This window comes from Scyliorhinus torazame, chromosome 5 (assembly GCF_047496885.1).
Source record: "Scyliorhinus torazame isolate Kashiwa2021f chromosome 5, sScyTor2.1, whole genome shotgun sequence".
Classification (NCBI taxonomy): domain Eukaryota; kingdom Metazoa; phylum Chordata; class Chondrichthyes; order Carcharhiniformes; family Scyliorhinidae; genus Scyliorhinus; species Scyliorhinus torazame.
The window spans coordinates 148,452,348-148,469,195 of NC_092711.1; the positions used below are offsets into that span (position 1 = coordinate 148,452,348).

At 47.9% G+C, this 16,848-nt stretch overlaps 3 protein-coding genes across 3 annotated transcripts in view; 2 read left to right on the forward strand and 1 right to left on the reverse strand.

Moving 5' to 3' along the window:
* Positions 1-8,508, reverse strand: part of LOC140422028 (uncharacterized) — a 30,084-nt gene extending 21,576 nt beyond the window's left edge. The window contains 2 exon segments of the mRNA XM_072507018.1: positions 6,960-8,159; positions 8,379-8,508. Of these exon segments, the coding sequence (XP_072363119.1) occupies positions 6,960-7,809 (850 nt within the window). The 5' untranslated portion in view covers positions 7,810-8,159; positions 8,379-8,508.
* The window catches only part of LOC140417962 (uncharacterized), a gene marked incomplete at its 5' end in the record, with an annotated part of 142,429 nt that overhangs the window by 24,523 nt on the left and 101,058 nt on the right, over positions 1-16,848 (forward strand). The window lies entirely within an intron of this gene.
* LOC140422018 (uncharacterized) lies at positions 8,636-16,702 on the forward strand. The gene is made up of 2 exons (XM_072506986.1): positions 8,636-8,964; positions 15,018-16,702. Exon 2 carries the CDS (start codon positions 15,367-15,369, stop codon positions 16,315-16,317), a length of 951 nt encoding a protein of 316 aa, XP_072363087.1. The 5' UTR covers positions 8,636-8,964; positions 15,018-15,366; the 3' UTR covers positions 16,318-16,702.

Here is a 16,848-nt window from a genome sequence, read left to right on the forward strand (position 1 = left end):
TCCTCACCCGGTTCCCACGCAGCTGTGTCCCCCCCAGGCGGTGCCCCCCCGCCCATCCCACCCCATACCAGCTCCCCCTTCTCCCCAGCAGCAGCCCAATAGTTCCCCCCTCCCACTCCCCCCGCTAGATCCCCCACTAGCGTAGTTACACCCCCCATGTTGCTCCCAGAAGTCAGCAAACTCTGGCCGACCTCGGCTTCCCCCGTGACCTCGGCTCGCACCGTGCGACGTCCCCTCCTTCCTGCTTCCCTATTCCCGCCATGATTATCATAGCGCGGGAACCGAGCCCGCGCTTCCCCCTTGGCCCCGCCCCCAATGGTCAACGCCCCATCTCCTCCACCTCCTTTCCTCCCCCCACCACCTCCTGTGGAAGAGAGAAAAGTTACATCGCAGGATTAATAACATAAAACTCCTCTTTCCCCCCTTTTTACCCCCCTCTTCGCCCCCCATACTCGCCCCACCACTTTGTTTCAAACGTTCTTTTTTTTAATAACCCGCTCATTCCAATTTTTCTTCCACGATAAAAGTCCACGCCTCATCCGCCGTCTCAAAGTAGTGGTGCCTCCCTTGATATGTGACCCACAGTCTTGCCGGTTGCAGCATTCCGAATTTTATCTTCTTTTTGTGAAGCACTGCCTTGGCCCGATTAAAGCTCGCCCTCCTTCTCGCCACCTCCGCACTCCAGTCTTGGTATACGCGGATCACCGCGTTCTCCCACTTACTGCTCCGAGTTTTCTTTGCCCATCTAAGGACCATCTCTTTGTCCTTAAAACGGAGGAATCTCACCACTATGGCTCTAGGAATTTCTCCTGCTCTCGGTCCTCGCGCCATCACTCGGTATGCTCCCTCCACCTCCAGCGGACCCGCCGGGGCCTCCGCTCCCATTAACGAGTGCAGCATCGTGCTCACATATGCCCCGACGTCCGCTCCCTCCGCACCTTCAGGAAGACCAAGAATCCTTAGGTTGTTCCTCCTCGCGTTGTTCTCCAGCGCCTCCAGCCTTTCCACACATCGTTTATGGTGTGCCTCGTGCATCTCCGTCTTCACCACCAGGCCCTGTATGTCGTCCTCATTCTCGGCAGCCTTTGCCTTCACGACCCGAAGCTCTCGCTCCTGGGTCTTTTGCTCCTCCTTTAGCCCTTCGATCGCCTGTAATATCGGGGCCAACAGCTCCTTCTTTATTTCCTTTTTGAGTTCTTCCACGCAGCGTTTCAAAAACTCGTGTTGTTCAGGGCCCCATATTAAACTGCCACCTTCCGATGCCATCTTGGTTTTTGCTTGCCTTCCTTGCCGCTGCTCTAAAGGATCCACCGCAATCCGGCCACCTTCCTCTCCTTTTTTCATCCGTATACAGGGGGGATTCCCTTCTGGTTCACCGCACAGCACTTTTAGCCGTTAAAATTGCCGTTGGGGCTCTTATTAAAAGCCCAAAAGTCCGTTCCACCGGGAGCTGCCGAAACGTGCGACTCAGCTGGTCATCGCCACACCCGGAAGCCTGGGAGAGCATATTTCCACTGAGATTACCCTAAAAAGCTGATGAAGGACATTTATTTTACCCTGGATAGTAAATAGTGTTTTCCCCCCACTACAGTTGGATCTAAAATAAATACATTTGCCTCTGTTCCATTGAGTCTACAGCACAGGGTCAGGCCAGTCACCTTGATTGGTCTCTGTCAATATTAATGCTCCATATGAGCCTCCACCCACCCCTCTTCATCTCCCCCATCAGCATATCCTTCTATTCCTTTCTCCCTCATGTATGTGTCTAGCTTCCCCTTCAATGTATTCAAGCTGTTCACCTCAACCACTCGCTGTGGTAGCGAGTTCCACATTCTCACCACTCGCTGGGTAAAGATGTTTCTCGTGAAATCCCTCAGTTACCTGTGATCCAGTTAAGGAACAAATTGATGGAAGAAACTATATCGATGGAACAATTCTAGTAACGGACACTAAAGAGGCGGCGGAAGGTTTTGCAGAATTTCCAAATCAAACACCGGCACAGAAAGGACTGAAAGCTGATCCGAAACACCGTGGAAGTGGGAGAGTGTTCCAACTAGGGGCTGGTTTAGCACACTGGGCTAAATCACTGGCTTTTAAAGCAGACCAAGCAGGCCAGCAGCAAGGTTCAATTCCCGTACCAGCCTCCCCGAACAGGCGCCGGAATGTGGCGACTAGGGGCTTTTCACAGTAAATTCATTGAAGCCTACTTGTGACAATAAGCGATTTTCATTTCACCTGAAACACTGGTTTGTGTGGTGGCTTGTCTTTTTGGATATTAGTGAGAAAGGTCTGTGGAAACAATGAGAACTCAACCCTCTTTCATTAAACAACAATAAAAGTCTTCAATAAAGTAGATGAAAGATAATGAAACATTACAAAGAACAATCTTATACTTCGGTACATTAACAGTGAGCATTTAGTCTCTCAAAGACGGGGAACACAAAGGCATCTATTTCCCACATGATCCTCAACTCTACCGAGACCCCTCCTTTTCCCAAACAACAACCATAAATCCATTGGTCAAATCTAGCCAGTAGCTACCACACGGTACGGCCTAAGTGACCAGGACTTGGGAATGGTCTTCGGTTTAGCAAAGAAAATGATCTTTTGCACAAACTGGCCTTTTGTCTTCAGCACTTCATCTGTAGATGAGCTGTTTCCCTGGGGATGGCTTCCCCTCACTCTCTCTCTTACTTGTTTATTCAACACCTCATCTGTGACCAGCCTGCTTCCTGGCTCACAGCGCTCTGCAATTGAGACATTTAATAGTCAAAGAATAGCCTGTTCACTAATCTTTCCTGTTCCTTCTGTTCTCTTAGTTGCTGCCCAGACATGGTTTACAAAGTACTTGGCTGTTTGATTTTACTTGTGCAAAAAAACAAGACATTCATTTTAATAGCATCCTACCCTCCAGATCTCGGAATGAGCAGAAAGGGTTAATGACCATTAACACTGAACTAAATGGTCCTGTTAGTGAGATGCAGGATACAGCTGGAAAAAATCCAAACCACTGGACTGAGATCAAAAGACCAGTCACAACCTCAGAACGATTGGTGTAAACTGATTGGTGAAATGTGTGGAAGGTTCAGAAAGAAAATGCAAGATGCAAAACGAGGAGGCTGTTGATGTTGCTCAGGAAAAATTCAATGGAATCCGATCTGAATGGGATCAGGAGAAACTGACAGATTGAGAATGGTTTAAAGCTCAGACCAAACGAGAATATCAAACCTTTTTGCTTGAGCAGAAACAGCATCTGGATGATGTTCTTAAAGTGGCCCAAGGAAGATCTTGGCCAAATAAAGAACCAGTTCTTGGTTCAAAACGAAGCCATTTTGAACTTATCTCAAAAAGAGAATTTAAAATGTTTAAGGCTGGAAATTGAACTTTAATCTGAAACTATGAATTAGGAACAGCAGTCGGCCATTCGGCCCCTCGAGTCTGCTCCGCCATTTGATAAGATCATGGCTGATCCAATTGTATTTCAAGCTCCACATTCCCGATAACCTTTGATTCTCTAACAAAGAACAAGAATCTATCTACCTCTGTGTTAAACATATTCAGTGACCCGCCTTCTGCGGCAGAGTTCCAAAGTCACACATCCCTCTGAGGGAGAAAGAATCTTGTCTCTGTCCGAAAAGGACGGCCCCTAATTTTAAACAAGTGCCCCCTACTTCAGGACACGTCCACAACAGGAAACATCCTTTCCATATCCACTTTGTCAATACCGTTCAGGATCTTATTTACTTCAATCAGATCAACCCTCACTCTCCGAAACTCCAGCGGAAACAATCCCAGTCTGTCTATATGACTGTACGACAACATGTAACGAAGAGAGGGAGAGACAAGTTAACTACGGAATTAACAAAGATGTTTTTTGTCGAGTTGAAAGATGAGGATGTATGAGATAGGAGCAGAAATAGGCCATTCGGCCCCTCGAGCCTGTTCCACTTTTCATTAAGATCATGGCTGACCTGGTTGTGTCTCCAGTTCCATACTACCCAATGACCTTTGATTCTCTTGCCTAATAAACATCTAGCTACCTCCACCTTAAACATATCCAATGAACCTGCCTCTACCTTCTGAGGCAGAGAGGGCCAACATTGCACAATCCTCTGAGAGAAAAAGGACAATAAAGTTCAAATCTGAAATCAGCAGAGTCTGTTTTGAAGACAGGTTGAAAGTTCACCTGTGGAGAACAACGAGGAATCTTCAGTTGCACGCGGACCTTTGGCTGGAATGACTGCAAGAAGCAAACTTTCAGAAACCAGGTAAAAAGTGTGACATTTTTCATCTCAAAATGGACGTGGAACTCAGCAGAGAGCTGAAAGATGAGTGAATTTGGACAATGGGGGATTGATCAATGTGTATTTAATGCTGTTTCTCTCTGATTCCTATCACCCGATGCCATTAATCCTTCTCAAACACTCTGATTAGAAACATCAGCTATCGTTCAGGGGATACAATAATGACCTGATTGCGTAAACTGCACATCCACTGACTTTGTAAAACAATTGCTTTATCTTGCTCCCTATCCAGTTGTATTTGTGTCTTTTTATGGAAGGTTTACTCTACATAAAGATATTTCACTAGTCCTGATAAAGTGACTGACTCCAGCTATGCTGCATGGAATCCCCACTCTTTTTAGTGACTTCAATGTGTTGATATCACAAAATTGAAACAAGAAGAATTTTATACTCCTGAACCTTGTGTCGATCTTCACCATGTGGCGAATCTGGGTAACATTTCCAACAATCTGATCCACATACTGTTGGGTGCAGCCACCGTCTAACACAGCACAGTTGAATGAGTCTGTGACAAACACACTCATCACTGGATCACTTCATGCTGATCTTTCAGAAGGCCTTTGACAAGGTCTCACGTGGCAGATTACTGTGTAAAGTTAAAGCACAGGGGATTACGGGTAGTGTTTTGAGAAGGATAGAAAACAGGAAGCAAAAAGTTGGAATAAATGGGTCTTTTTCCGATTGGCAGGCAGTGACAATGGGGTACCGCAGGGATGTGTGCAAAGACCCCAACTGTCCACATTATATATTAATGATTTGGACGAGGGAACTAAATGTATTATCTACAAATTTGAAGATGGTACAACGTTGGGTGGGAGGGTGAGCTGTGAGGCAGATGCAGAGATGCTTCAGTGGGATTTGGACAGACTGAGTAAGTGGGCATGTGCATGATATGTGCAGTATAATGTAGATAAATGTGAGATTATCTGCTTTGGGAGCAAAAATGGGAAGGGCAGATTATTATTTGAATGGATGTTAATTGAAAGAGGTGAATGCTCAGCAAGACCTTGGTGACCTCATACATCAGTTATTGAAAGTAAGCGCGCAGGTACAGCAAGCAGGCAGTAAAGAAGGCAAATGTATGTTGGCCTTCATAGCAAAAGTATTTGAGTATCGGAATAGAAATGTTTTACTGCAATTGTATCGGGCACTGGTGAGGCCACACCTGGAGTATTGTGCGCAGTTTTGGTTTCCTTATCTGAGGATGTTATTGCTCTGGAGGGGAAGGTTTACCAGGCCGATTCCTGGGATAGCGGGACTGTCATGAGCAGAGACTAAATTGGTTAGGATTATATTCATTGGAGTTTAGACGAGTTAGAGGGGATCTCATAGAAACTTACAAAATTCCAACAGGATTAGACAGGGTAGATTCAGAAAGAACGTTCCCGATGGTGGGCGAGTCCAGAACTAGGGGTCATAATTGGGGGATAAGGAGTAAACCTTTTAGGTCTGAAGTGAGGGGAAATTTCTTCACCCAGAGAGTGGGGAATCTTTGCAATTCACCATCACAGAAAATAGTTGAGGCCAAAACATTGTGTAATTTCAAGAAGGAATTAGATACAGCTCTTGGGACTAAAGGGATCAATGGATATGGAGGGAAGTCTCAGGGTATTGAACTTGATAATCAGTCATGCATCATAGACATCCAACAGATCATCTTTCTTGTAAACCTCATCAATGAAACCCTAATGGAAAATCCAAACTTTAATCAGGATCCAACTGACGGGCACCCAGCTCCCAGAATACTTTGCTTCTGATTTTCCTTTTGTTAGGAAGTGAGGATGCCGAGGCCAGACCTTGTTTCCTCCTTGGTGGGGATGTAACCCCTGTCCACATCTCCACTTCATTCTTCCACTGGTCATATGGCTCAGACTCCGAGAACATCGGCGAGTAATCAGACCCTGACAATTTCCACTTGCTTCAGTTATTTCTCACAAAAACTACTGGGATTGTAAGATTCTGTCTGAACTATTATTTTTCAACCTTCACCATCCGGCAAGCATTCTGTGTTCCTATGTTACAATCCTGAGAGCTTTATGGTGAAGGAAGAAACTGGAGCCAATCTGTACTTGGTATGGATTTATTCACAGAGTGAAACATTACAGGTAGATACCTCCTGACCCCACTCCACGTCAGTCAGTGTTTCTTGTTACAGAAAGGAGGGGAATTAATTTAAACAGCTCTGATTTCTCCTCTCACTACTGGTCTGTAAACAGAATGGAGGTTTTAATTCCTGATCTCCCCCTTTATAAATGGTGGCGTATTTTTCTTCACCTTTCAGTTTGGTGTGAGCTCGAACCTCCATTAATAATCCAGCCTTAGGGTGGACTCAATCTCTATTTGGTGTGGATTTGTTCACAGAGTGAAATGTTCCATTTATAAACCACCTGATGTCAGTCAGCGTCTCTTTCTGCTCCTTTAAAACAAACAATAACATTGACTGGGCAGTGAAACAAAAAACAAATTATCAAAGTAAAGTTATAAAACTTGAAACTAAAATGTTATCTTGTGAGTCAATGATGCAGCCCAACCCCCGCAGTGCCCACCGGGCATGAAGAATGGCTCTTTATATTTGCTCAAGTAACCATCCAATCAATACTGTGGATACTGAAACCCAACAGATACAATTAACACCACAATCAGAGAATCTAAAATGTCTCTCATCAGTGTGACTGCCTTGGTGTCTCAGCAGCTCGGATGAACAAATAAATCCCTTCCCACACACAGAACAGGTGAACGGCCTCTCTCCACTGTGAACTCGCTGGTGTGTCTGCAGGTGGGATGACTGAGTGAATCCCTTCCCACACGCAGAGCAAGTAAAAGGCCGCTCCCCATTGTGAATTCGCTGATGTGTTTGCAGGTGGTAAGACTGAGCAAATCGCTTCCCACACTCAGAGCAGGTGAATGGCCTCTCCCCGGTGTGAACTCTCTGGTGTCTCTGCAGAGTGGATGAATCAATGAATCCTTTCCCACACATGGAGCATGTGAAAGGTCTCTCCCCACTATGAACCCGCTGGTGTGACAGCAGGTTGGATAACTGAGGGAATCCTTTCCCACACGCGGAGCAAGTAAAAGGCCGCTCCCCATTGTGAATTCGCTGATGTGTCTGCAGGTGGGATGACTGAGCGAATCCCTTCCCACACTCGGAGCAGGAGAACGGCTTTTCCCTGGTGTGAATTCGCTGATGTTTCTTTAGAGTGGATGAATCAATGAATCCCTTCGCACACTGAGAGCAGGTGTGTGGCCTCTCTCCCGTGTGAACTCTCTGATGTAACTTCAGGTTGGATGACTTGGTGAATCCTTTCCCACACTCAAAGCAGGAGAATGGCCTTTCCCGGGTGTGAGTTCGCTGGTGTAACTGAAGGTTAAATAACCGAGCGAATCCCTTCCCACACTCGGGGCAGGTGAACGGCCTCTCCCCAGTGTGGCTGCGTCGATGAATTTCCAGCTCGGATGGGACTTTGTATCCTTTCCCACAGTCCCCACATTTCCATGGTTTCTCCATTCGGCAGGTGTTTACGTGACTCGCCAGGTTTGGCAATCAGTTGACAGCTTGGCTCACACACACAGAACACGTATGGTCTCTCCCTGCTATGAATGGTGTGATGTTTTTTTCAGGCTGTTAAGTTATTTCCACAGTCAGTTAACTGGAAGACTCTCACTTTGGTGTGTGTCTCAGTGCTCTTTCAATCACACTGATGATTAAAATCTTTTGAAGTAGTCAAAACAAACATTTCTCCCTCGAGACTCAAAGGCCAATGATATTCAGGCTCTGTGAATCTGAATGTCTTTGTCAGATGCTGACATGATGTCTGGTTTGAGATTTCTGTCTGTAAATCCTCCTCTTGAAACATCCTGTAAAAGGAGATTCCAAAATTCATTACTCAGCACAGGATAGAAATTTAGAAAAGACAATTCTGTTTTTATGGAATATTATTTTCCATCTTGTTTCCCCCAAAACTGTAATTTCCATCCCACACACACTCCCTCCATTCTAGCCAGGCAAATAAATGTGTCAAGCTGTTGGAACAAAGAATGTCAATGTCTTTAAGAGAGAGAGAGACCTGGACCAACCTTTCCAGGGTCTGCACCCTCCCTGGATTCACTGCCTTTCCCTTCAGTTGCTGCAAGTCACCAACTGAAGGTGAGAATGAGAAAAGAAATGTAAAGGGGGAGAAAAGAAAGTGTTTTACTCACAGATGTTGGAGACAGGAGGAGGTTTCAGTCTGTGTGAAGCTCAATCTTTCAGTCACACAAAGCCCGCGCGCTGATTGGCTGGAAGACGAGAGTCCTTCCGGTTCCACAACTCTTTCCAATGGTCTAAACCTCAGACGGAAGGTCAGGAGGCGGGCTCTCCCCTGCACCTGTGCAACTTCCCCTCTTGCTTGGGACATGCGCAGTCCGGGGCCAGGGGGAGCTTACCGAGCTGCTTCTCGCTCTGGCTGGAGCCGTCAGCCGGTTTCTTGGAAACCTTTGTCTCGAGGAGGTACAGGGTGAAAACTGGTGGGGGTGGGGCTCCGTGTCCGCGTGCCGGGCCTGCGCACTGAGACCCGAACGTCACCGTTGAACAGAGTGATTCTTATTGGCTGATTCAGACCGGGTTCCCGTGACGTCACAAAGAGGACTTTGGAGCTGAAACTTCCTCCTGTCTCCAACATCTGTGAGTAAAACACTTTCTTTTCTCCCCCTTTATATTTCTTTTCTCATTCTCACCTTCAATTGGTCACTTGCAGCAACTGAAGGGAAAGGAAGTGAATCCAGGGAGGGTGCAGACTCTGCAAAGCTTGGCCCAGGTCTCTCTCTCTCCCTTCAAGACATTGACATCCTTTGCTCCCTCAGCTCGACACATTTATTTGTCTGGCTAAAAGGATGGTCTCTTTCCTAATGTTCACAATGAAGGGCTGTAGGAGATGGCTGACATTTAAGGGACAGTAAATTAATATGAGACAGAGATATGTCTAGTATTTTTAAATGGTACAGATTAGATAATTATGGTTCTGTAATAAAATACATTGATTATTATTTATGGTTGTGTAATATTGAACTGTCGCTATTTCTATATTTCCAGTCATCTCTTCCCTCAGAGGGTTGTTAGTCACTGGCTTTCTCTTCCACAGGGACCAGTGGAGTCTGGGAGTCACTGAATATGTTCAAGGATGAGTTGGATGGATTTTTAATATTTATTGTGTTATGCTTTTTAAAACTATTTTTAAAATAATGAATGCAATAGACTAACAGAAATATTGATGGAAAATGGGTATAGTGTAGAACAACTGATATTGCCGCATAAATACAAGCAACACATTGAGAATTAATTTGTAGCAGGATATTTTTGGGACTAGAGCTGCTATGTGAAATGCCAGATCAATTGAACAACCATTTAAAGGTTAACACAGTGAGTGGGGAAAGAGGGTAAGATTATATAAAAACAGAAGGGTAACAATGCACGTCCCAAAATATTACAAAACAGACTAACAGCATAGTCAAATTAAAATAACATGGATGACACAGAATCTCTATTGTGCAGAAGGAGGCCATTCGCTTCTTCAAGTCTGACCATCAGAAAAAGCACTCACCGAGGCAGACTCCCCACCCTATTCCCATAATCCGGTGCATTGATCATCATCAACCCACCTAACCTAACATCTTTGGACTCTAAGGGGCAATTTAGCATGACCAATCCACTTATCCTGCACATCTTTAGACTGTGGAAGGAAACCAGAGCACCCGAAGGAAACCCACGCAGACACGGGGAGAATGCGCATCTCCACACAGACAGCCACTCAAGGAATCAAACCTGCGACCCTGGCTCTGTGCGGCAGCAGTGCTAACCACTGTTCCTTACTCTGGGCTCCGTTGAGTTGAATTCACTGATGGAAAGCCCTGGAGGAGCAAGTCAGCCAGATTGGAGCACATGCATTTGAGATAAGGGTCTCATAATTTAACAAATGCATCAGACTTAGACTGAAGTAGACATTAAAAATTCCAATGGGATACATTCCGTAATCAGTCTGTGCCAGTTTTGGATAGAGGGAGAACTGACTGGCCTGCTTCCATATCGAGCCTGATGGATGTTGGGTCTATCCTAACCAAATTCCGTGTGAACCTAAGATGAGAGGCCAATTGATAAAGCCTGACATTCGGGAGACAACTCCCCACCCCCACCCCCCTCTTGGTATTTGGAGCTTAACAAACTTGAGATAAGGTTTCTTTTTGTTCCAGATAAATGTACTAATCATTCCATTAATTTCCTTAATGACTCTGGTTGACAGCAGCATAGGCAGCATCTGCAGAGGGTACAACAGTCTGGGCAACACATTCATTTTCATGAAGACGATCTTCCCTCGCCATGAAATCGGAAGAGCCGATCACTGGGAAAGGTCCCACCTAATAGTCACCATCAGCTGTGGAAAGTTGGCCCCATATAGCTATCTGAAAGAGGTGTCATTGACATTCCCAGATATTTAAATCCCAAGAGGGGAGCACCTGATTGGGAACTTAGCAAGAGGAGGGGGCTTACCCTTCAACATCCCCCTCTCCCCACCAGCATGGTCTCTGACTCAGTAAAATTCATCTTATAACCAGAGAAGTCACTACATCTATCCACAATCGGGTACAGCTGGTTAAGATGAACATTTTGCTGTGGTTTTTATTTTTATCTCGGTGCCTAATGGTCTTTTTGCCAAAATTGTTCTTTATGGGGGTGGATAGATTGGTTTAATCGTTTGTGTGGGCAGATAAGGTGGCAAGGATTAGGAAGACGGTGATTCAGAGAGGGCGACAGTCAGGCGGCTTGGCCCTGCTGAACCTGTTATACTATTATTGGGCGGCGACGCAGAGTAGGTGTGGAGTTGGAGCAGGGAGACGGAGGCTTTGTAGGCTTACATTAAAGGGTCGGTGGGGTTAACGGGTTACAGGGATAGGATGGAGACATGGGCTTATGTAGGGTGCTCTTTCGAAGAGCCGGTGCAGACTCGATGGGCCGAATGTTCTATAGTCCGGGGGGGGGGGGGGGGGGGGGGAATGCGGTCTGATCATGAGAGGGGGAACTTCACCACTGTTCACAGGATCCATTGACTGACAGATCAATCCCAGAACAGGGAAAATGACAGGCATGGCGAGGGAACTGAGAATGTTCATGGAGCAGACGGGGGCAGTGGACCCCTGGCAGTTCATGGAGCAGACGGGGGCAGTGGACCCCTGGCGGTTCATGGAGCAGATGGGGGCAGTAGATCCCTGGCGGTTCATGGAGCAGACGGGGGCAGTGGATCCCTGGCGATTCTTACACCCGGATGAGAAGGAATTCTCGTTCTTCTCACCAGTACACAAGGTCTACACTCACATCGGCTTCTTTGTTGTGGGGAAATCGGTGCTTCCCGAAATAGCAATCCACGATTGTAATCTCAGACCATGCTCCACATTACATGAATGTGAGGTTGGAGACAAGCCAAGCCCAATGCCCCACATGGAGGTTGGACACGGCCCTCTTGGCCGCCAAGGTCTTCTGCCAGCAAACATCACCGGCCATCAGCAAGTGCATCACTAACAACCAGAACGGGGAAGTCTCACCTTCCACGCTCTGGGAGGCACTGAAGGCTGTGATTAGGGGATAAATAATCGGCAAAAGGCTCGCAGAGACAGGGAAGAGAGAGCGGTTAGGCAGCAACTGATCAACTCCATTCTGGAGGTTAACAGACGATACTCCGAGGCCCTGACCATAGAGCTTCTGCTGGAGAGGAAGAAGCTGCAAAAGAACTTTCACCTGCTGTCCACCAGGAAGGCAGTGCACCAACTCCGCCAGGCACGGGGGACCTTTTGTGAGCACGGAGAGGGCTAGCCGCCTGCTGGTTCACCAGCTGAGAAAGAAGGCAGCCACGAGGGAAATAGCTCAGGTAAAGGATAACAGAGGCAGACTGGTTTAATAATAATCTTTATTATTGTCACAAGTAGGCTAACATTAACACTGCAATGAAGTTACTGTGAAAATCCCCAAGTCACCACACTCCGGTGCCTGTTCGGGTACACTGAGGGAGAATTCAGAATGTCCAATTCACCCAACAGTATGCCTTTCGGGACTTGTGGGAGGAAACCGGAGCTCCCGGAGGAAACCCGTGCAGACCAGGGGAGAACGTGCAGACTCCACACAGACAGTGACCCAAACCGGGAATCGAACCTGGGACCCTGGCGCTGTGAAGCAAAATTGCTGACCACTGTGCTACCGTGTCGCCCAACCATAGCCGTCCCGTAGCCCAACCAAAAAAGGTCAACCAAACATTCGAGGCCATCTACCGGGGACTGTACACCTCCGAGGACCCCCCTCCCTCCCCTCCCCCGGAGAGAGTTCGGAATCTTCTTGGGCTACAAACTCAACCTGGGCAAGAACAAAGATTTCCCGGTGAGGGGGAGGGGCAGAGCTGGAGGGCCTCCCAGTTAAAATAGCCCGAAACAAATTCCGCTACCTGGAGATCCAGGTTTCCCACGAGTGGACACGGATCCACAAGTGGAAGCTGACCAGAACGACCCACAGAGATGGGATGGATTCCTGCTTTCCCTGGCGGGGAGGATGCAGACGATCAAGATGAACGTACTGCCCAGGTTCCTCTTCCTGTTTGGATCCTTACCGATCTACATCCCCAAGGCCTTTTCCATTCAATAGATAAGGTGATTATGATGTTTGTGCGGAGGGGCAAGAATTCAAAAATCCCTAAAACAGTACTACAATGGAGAAGAAACATGGGAGGCCTGGCCCTCCCGAACTTGCAATACTATCACTGGGCAGCCACGGCCGAAAGAGTGAGGAGATGGGTAAAGGACCCTGACATGGAATGGTTGATGATGGACGAGTCCTCATGTACAGGAATGACCCTCCTGGCCCTCGCCACAGCAACACTCCCATCCCCGCCAGCACCAGCCCAGTGGTGGTAGCTACCCTGAGAACCTGGAACCAGATGTGGCAGCATTTCAGTCTGACCGATGTGTCCATCATGGCCCCCATCTGCGGCAACCATAGGTTTGCACCAGCCATTCTCGACACCACCTTCAAGAGGTGGAGACAGGACGGGGGAACACTGATGGTTAGGGACGTTTACACGGGAAATAGACTAGCGACCTTAGAGGAGCTGGCGGAGAGACTGGACCTACCAAACAGGGATGAGCTTCAGGTCAAAAACTTTCTCTGCAAGGAGACACCAGCACACCCAGAAACCCTGAGAAGCACAATGCAAGAGGAGTCACTGGACGCAGACAGTCTGGGGAAGGGAAACTGTGGGACCTGAACGGACAACTCTTGATAAGGATGCGCTCCTTACTTGACAAAACCTAGGAAAAATGGGAGGAAGAGCGAGGGACGGAAATAGGGTGGGGACTCTGGAGTGAAGCACTGAACGGGATCAACTCCACCTTCTCCTATGCAAAGCCAAGCTTCATGCAGCTGAATGCTGTGCACAGAGCACACCTGACAAGAACCCGAATGAGCAGGTTCTTCCCGGAGATGGAGGACAAATGTGAATGGTGCCAGCGGGGCCCGGCAAACCATGCCCACATGTTCTGGGTATGTCCCAGACTTGTAGAATTCTGCACAGCCTATTTAAAGGCTGCAGACTGGCTGGCAGACCTATCGGGATTTCTCCACTTGGAGAAGATCAAGCTCACCGTCCGAGGGTCAGAGGATTGTTCCCACAAAGTGTGGAGACCATTCACCAACTTGTTCCAGGACCTGTTTGAAGCCAGCGGCCAGTGGAACACTGGGGAGGGAGGTGGACGTATGGGGGCCAACGGGATCACGGAGCAGGCAGGAAAGGGATGTGGGGAGGGGCGGGGGGGCAGAAACCAACTGACACAGAGACCAGAGAGCAGAGAACAAAAACACAAGAATAGGAAGCCCCAAGGGAAGGTTTAAAACAGGACAGGGAGTGCGCGGGGTGGAAGGGGGAGGCCCATCAATGGGGGGGAAGGGAGGGCACCGTGCACTTGTAAATAACAGATAACTCCCATTGTACAGTGAAGGGCCCAGGAAAGGACCCAGAAACGACGAGTGAAGGGGGCGGAGGGGAGGGACGGGAGATGGGGGGACCGGCACAAAGGAAATTGACATGCACATTGTAATCGGCAGAGTTACCCTGACTGCTTGGAGAGTGTATAATAAGCATTGCCACAAGTCTGTTACTGGATGAAAAAGAGGTGAAAAAAAGCTGCCCCATCCAATCCCGCCTCAATTTAAAGTGTTTTTCCTCATCCAGGTGAGTTTCCTGGAATAAAGCGATGTCGACTTGCTCCTTTAGAAAGGAGAGAATCCTTTTCCTTCTGATAGGGTGATGGATGCCCCATACATTCCCTGAGAAAATTTGCAGATTAACTGCCGCCATTAGTTAGGTGACAGAGAGACAGGAACAGATTTTCACACCACAATCGGGCATGCGCCATTACCCCCTCCTCCAACTCACTTTACACCAGAGGCACCAAAGTCTCCCCAAACTGCTCCTTTCACAGATAATAGCCCTGTCTGTACCAGAGTGGGATAAAGTCAACAACACATAAACCCTCCCATAATAACAAAAATACAAAAGAATCACCACCACAATAGATCCGAGCGGACATTCCTCAATAAGACTGAGGACCCGGAGGATTAACCCCACGGCCAGACTGTCGTTACCCTCAGGGTACCTTCTCCAAAATGCGGAGCGGAAAAGTAACTTTTGTGAATTGCTTTTACAGAATATTAGAGGAGGAGGAATTACAGACAGAAATCTCAAACGTCACGTCTCGATCTGACTGAGTCTCTCAATTCCTTGGAACTGAATATCACCGGACAGTGAATCGAGAAGGAGAAATGTTTGTCTTTTCTGTCGGCTTCAAAACATCAGTGTGACTGGAAAAGCCCCGAGACACACGCACCCGAGTGAGAGTCTTCCAGAGCACTGACTGTGGAAAGAGCTTTAACCAGTTACACAGCCTGAAAAAACATCACACCATTCACAGTGGGGAGAGACCGTACACGTGTTCTGTGTGTGGACGAGGCTTCAACTGATCGACAAACCTGGAGAGACACGAGAAGACCCAAAACATGGAGAAACCGTGGAAATGTGGGGACTGTGGGAAGGGATTCAGGTTTCCATCTGTGCTGGAAGCTCATTGGCGCATTCACACTGGGGAGAGGCCGTTCACCTGCTCTGTGTGTGAGAAGGGATTCATTCAGTTATCCGCCCTGCAGTCACACCAGCGAGCTCACACTGGGGAGAGGCCGTTCACTTGCTCTCAATGTGAAAAGGGATTCACTCAGTTATCCGACCTGCGGAAACATCAGCGACGTCACACGGGAGAGAGGCCGTTCACCTGCTCTCAGTGTGAGAAGGGATTCACTGAGTTATCCAACCTGCGGAGACACCAGCGAGTTCACACTGGGGAGAAGCCGTTCACCTGCTCTCAGTGTGGGAAGGGATTCACTCAGTTATCCCACCTGCGGATACATCAGCGACGTCACACTGGGGAGAGGCCGTTCACTTGCTCTCAGTGTGAAAAAGGATTCACTCAGTTATCCGACCTGCAGAAACATCAGCGACGTCACACGGGAGAGAGGCCGTTCACCTGCTCTCAGTGTGAGAAGGGATTCACTGAGTTATCCAACCTGCGGAGACACCAGCGAGTTCACACTGGGGAGAGGCCGTTCACCTGCTCTCAGTGTGAGAAGGGATTCACTGAGTTATCCAACCTGCGGAAACATCAGCGAGTTCACACTGGGGAGAGGCCGTTCACCTGCTCTCAGTGTGAGAAGGGATTCACTCAATCATCCGACCTGCAGATACATCAGCGAGTTCACACTGAGGAGAGGCCGTTCACCTGCTCTCAGTGTGAGAAGGGATTCACTACCTCATCGAGCCTGCAGAAACACCAGCAGGTTCACACTGGGGAGAGGCCGTTCACCTGCTCTCAGTGTGAGAAGGGATTCACTCGGTTATCCCACCTGCAGAGACACCAGCGAGTTCACACTGGGGAGAAGGCGTTAACCTGCTCTTAGTGAGAGAAGGGATTCAGATATCCATACACCCTGCAGGAACACGAGTGAGTTCACACCTGGAAGAGGCCATTCACCTGCTCTGAGCAGGGGAGACATTCAATGATCCGTCCCAACTCCGGAGACACTAGCAAGTTAATTCTGGGGAGAGACCATTCATCTGCTCTCAATGTGGGGAGAGGTTTTGTGATTCATCGCACCTGTTGTTACTCCAACAAGTTCACAAATTACAGATGTTGGCTCCGTTGTTATTGTTTCTGTTCTCACTGACATCCAGGACAGCATTTTGTTCATTCTGACATCTGGTGAATGGTGATGATTGGAGGGTTTCTTTCTGCTGGACTGGCCGGTCTAACACCTCTGCCTCCGGTGGGCTGACCATTTTTGACGCTAGTTGCGATTATCTGGTTCCAAGTTTGACGAGGAGCACACAATGAAAAGGTGTTTGCAGGTTGGAAGATATTTAGTTCCCAAAGCAGCCACGTTGCCATGAAGATGGGCTATGGTGGTTACAGGGTTCTTTTGCCTAAGTTA

Excerpts from the sequence above, each read along its gene's own strand:
- LOC140422018 (XM_072506986.1), top strand. The coding sequence starts at position 15,367 with ATGGAGAAACCGTGGAAATGTGGGGACTGTGGGAAGGGATTCAGGTTT.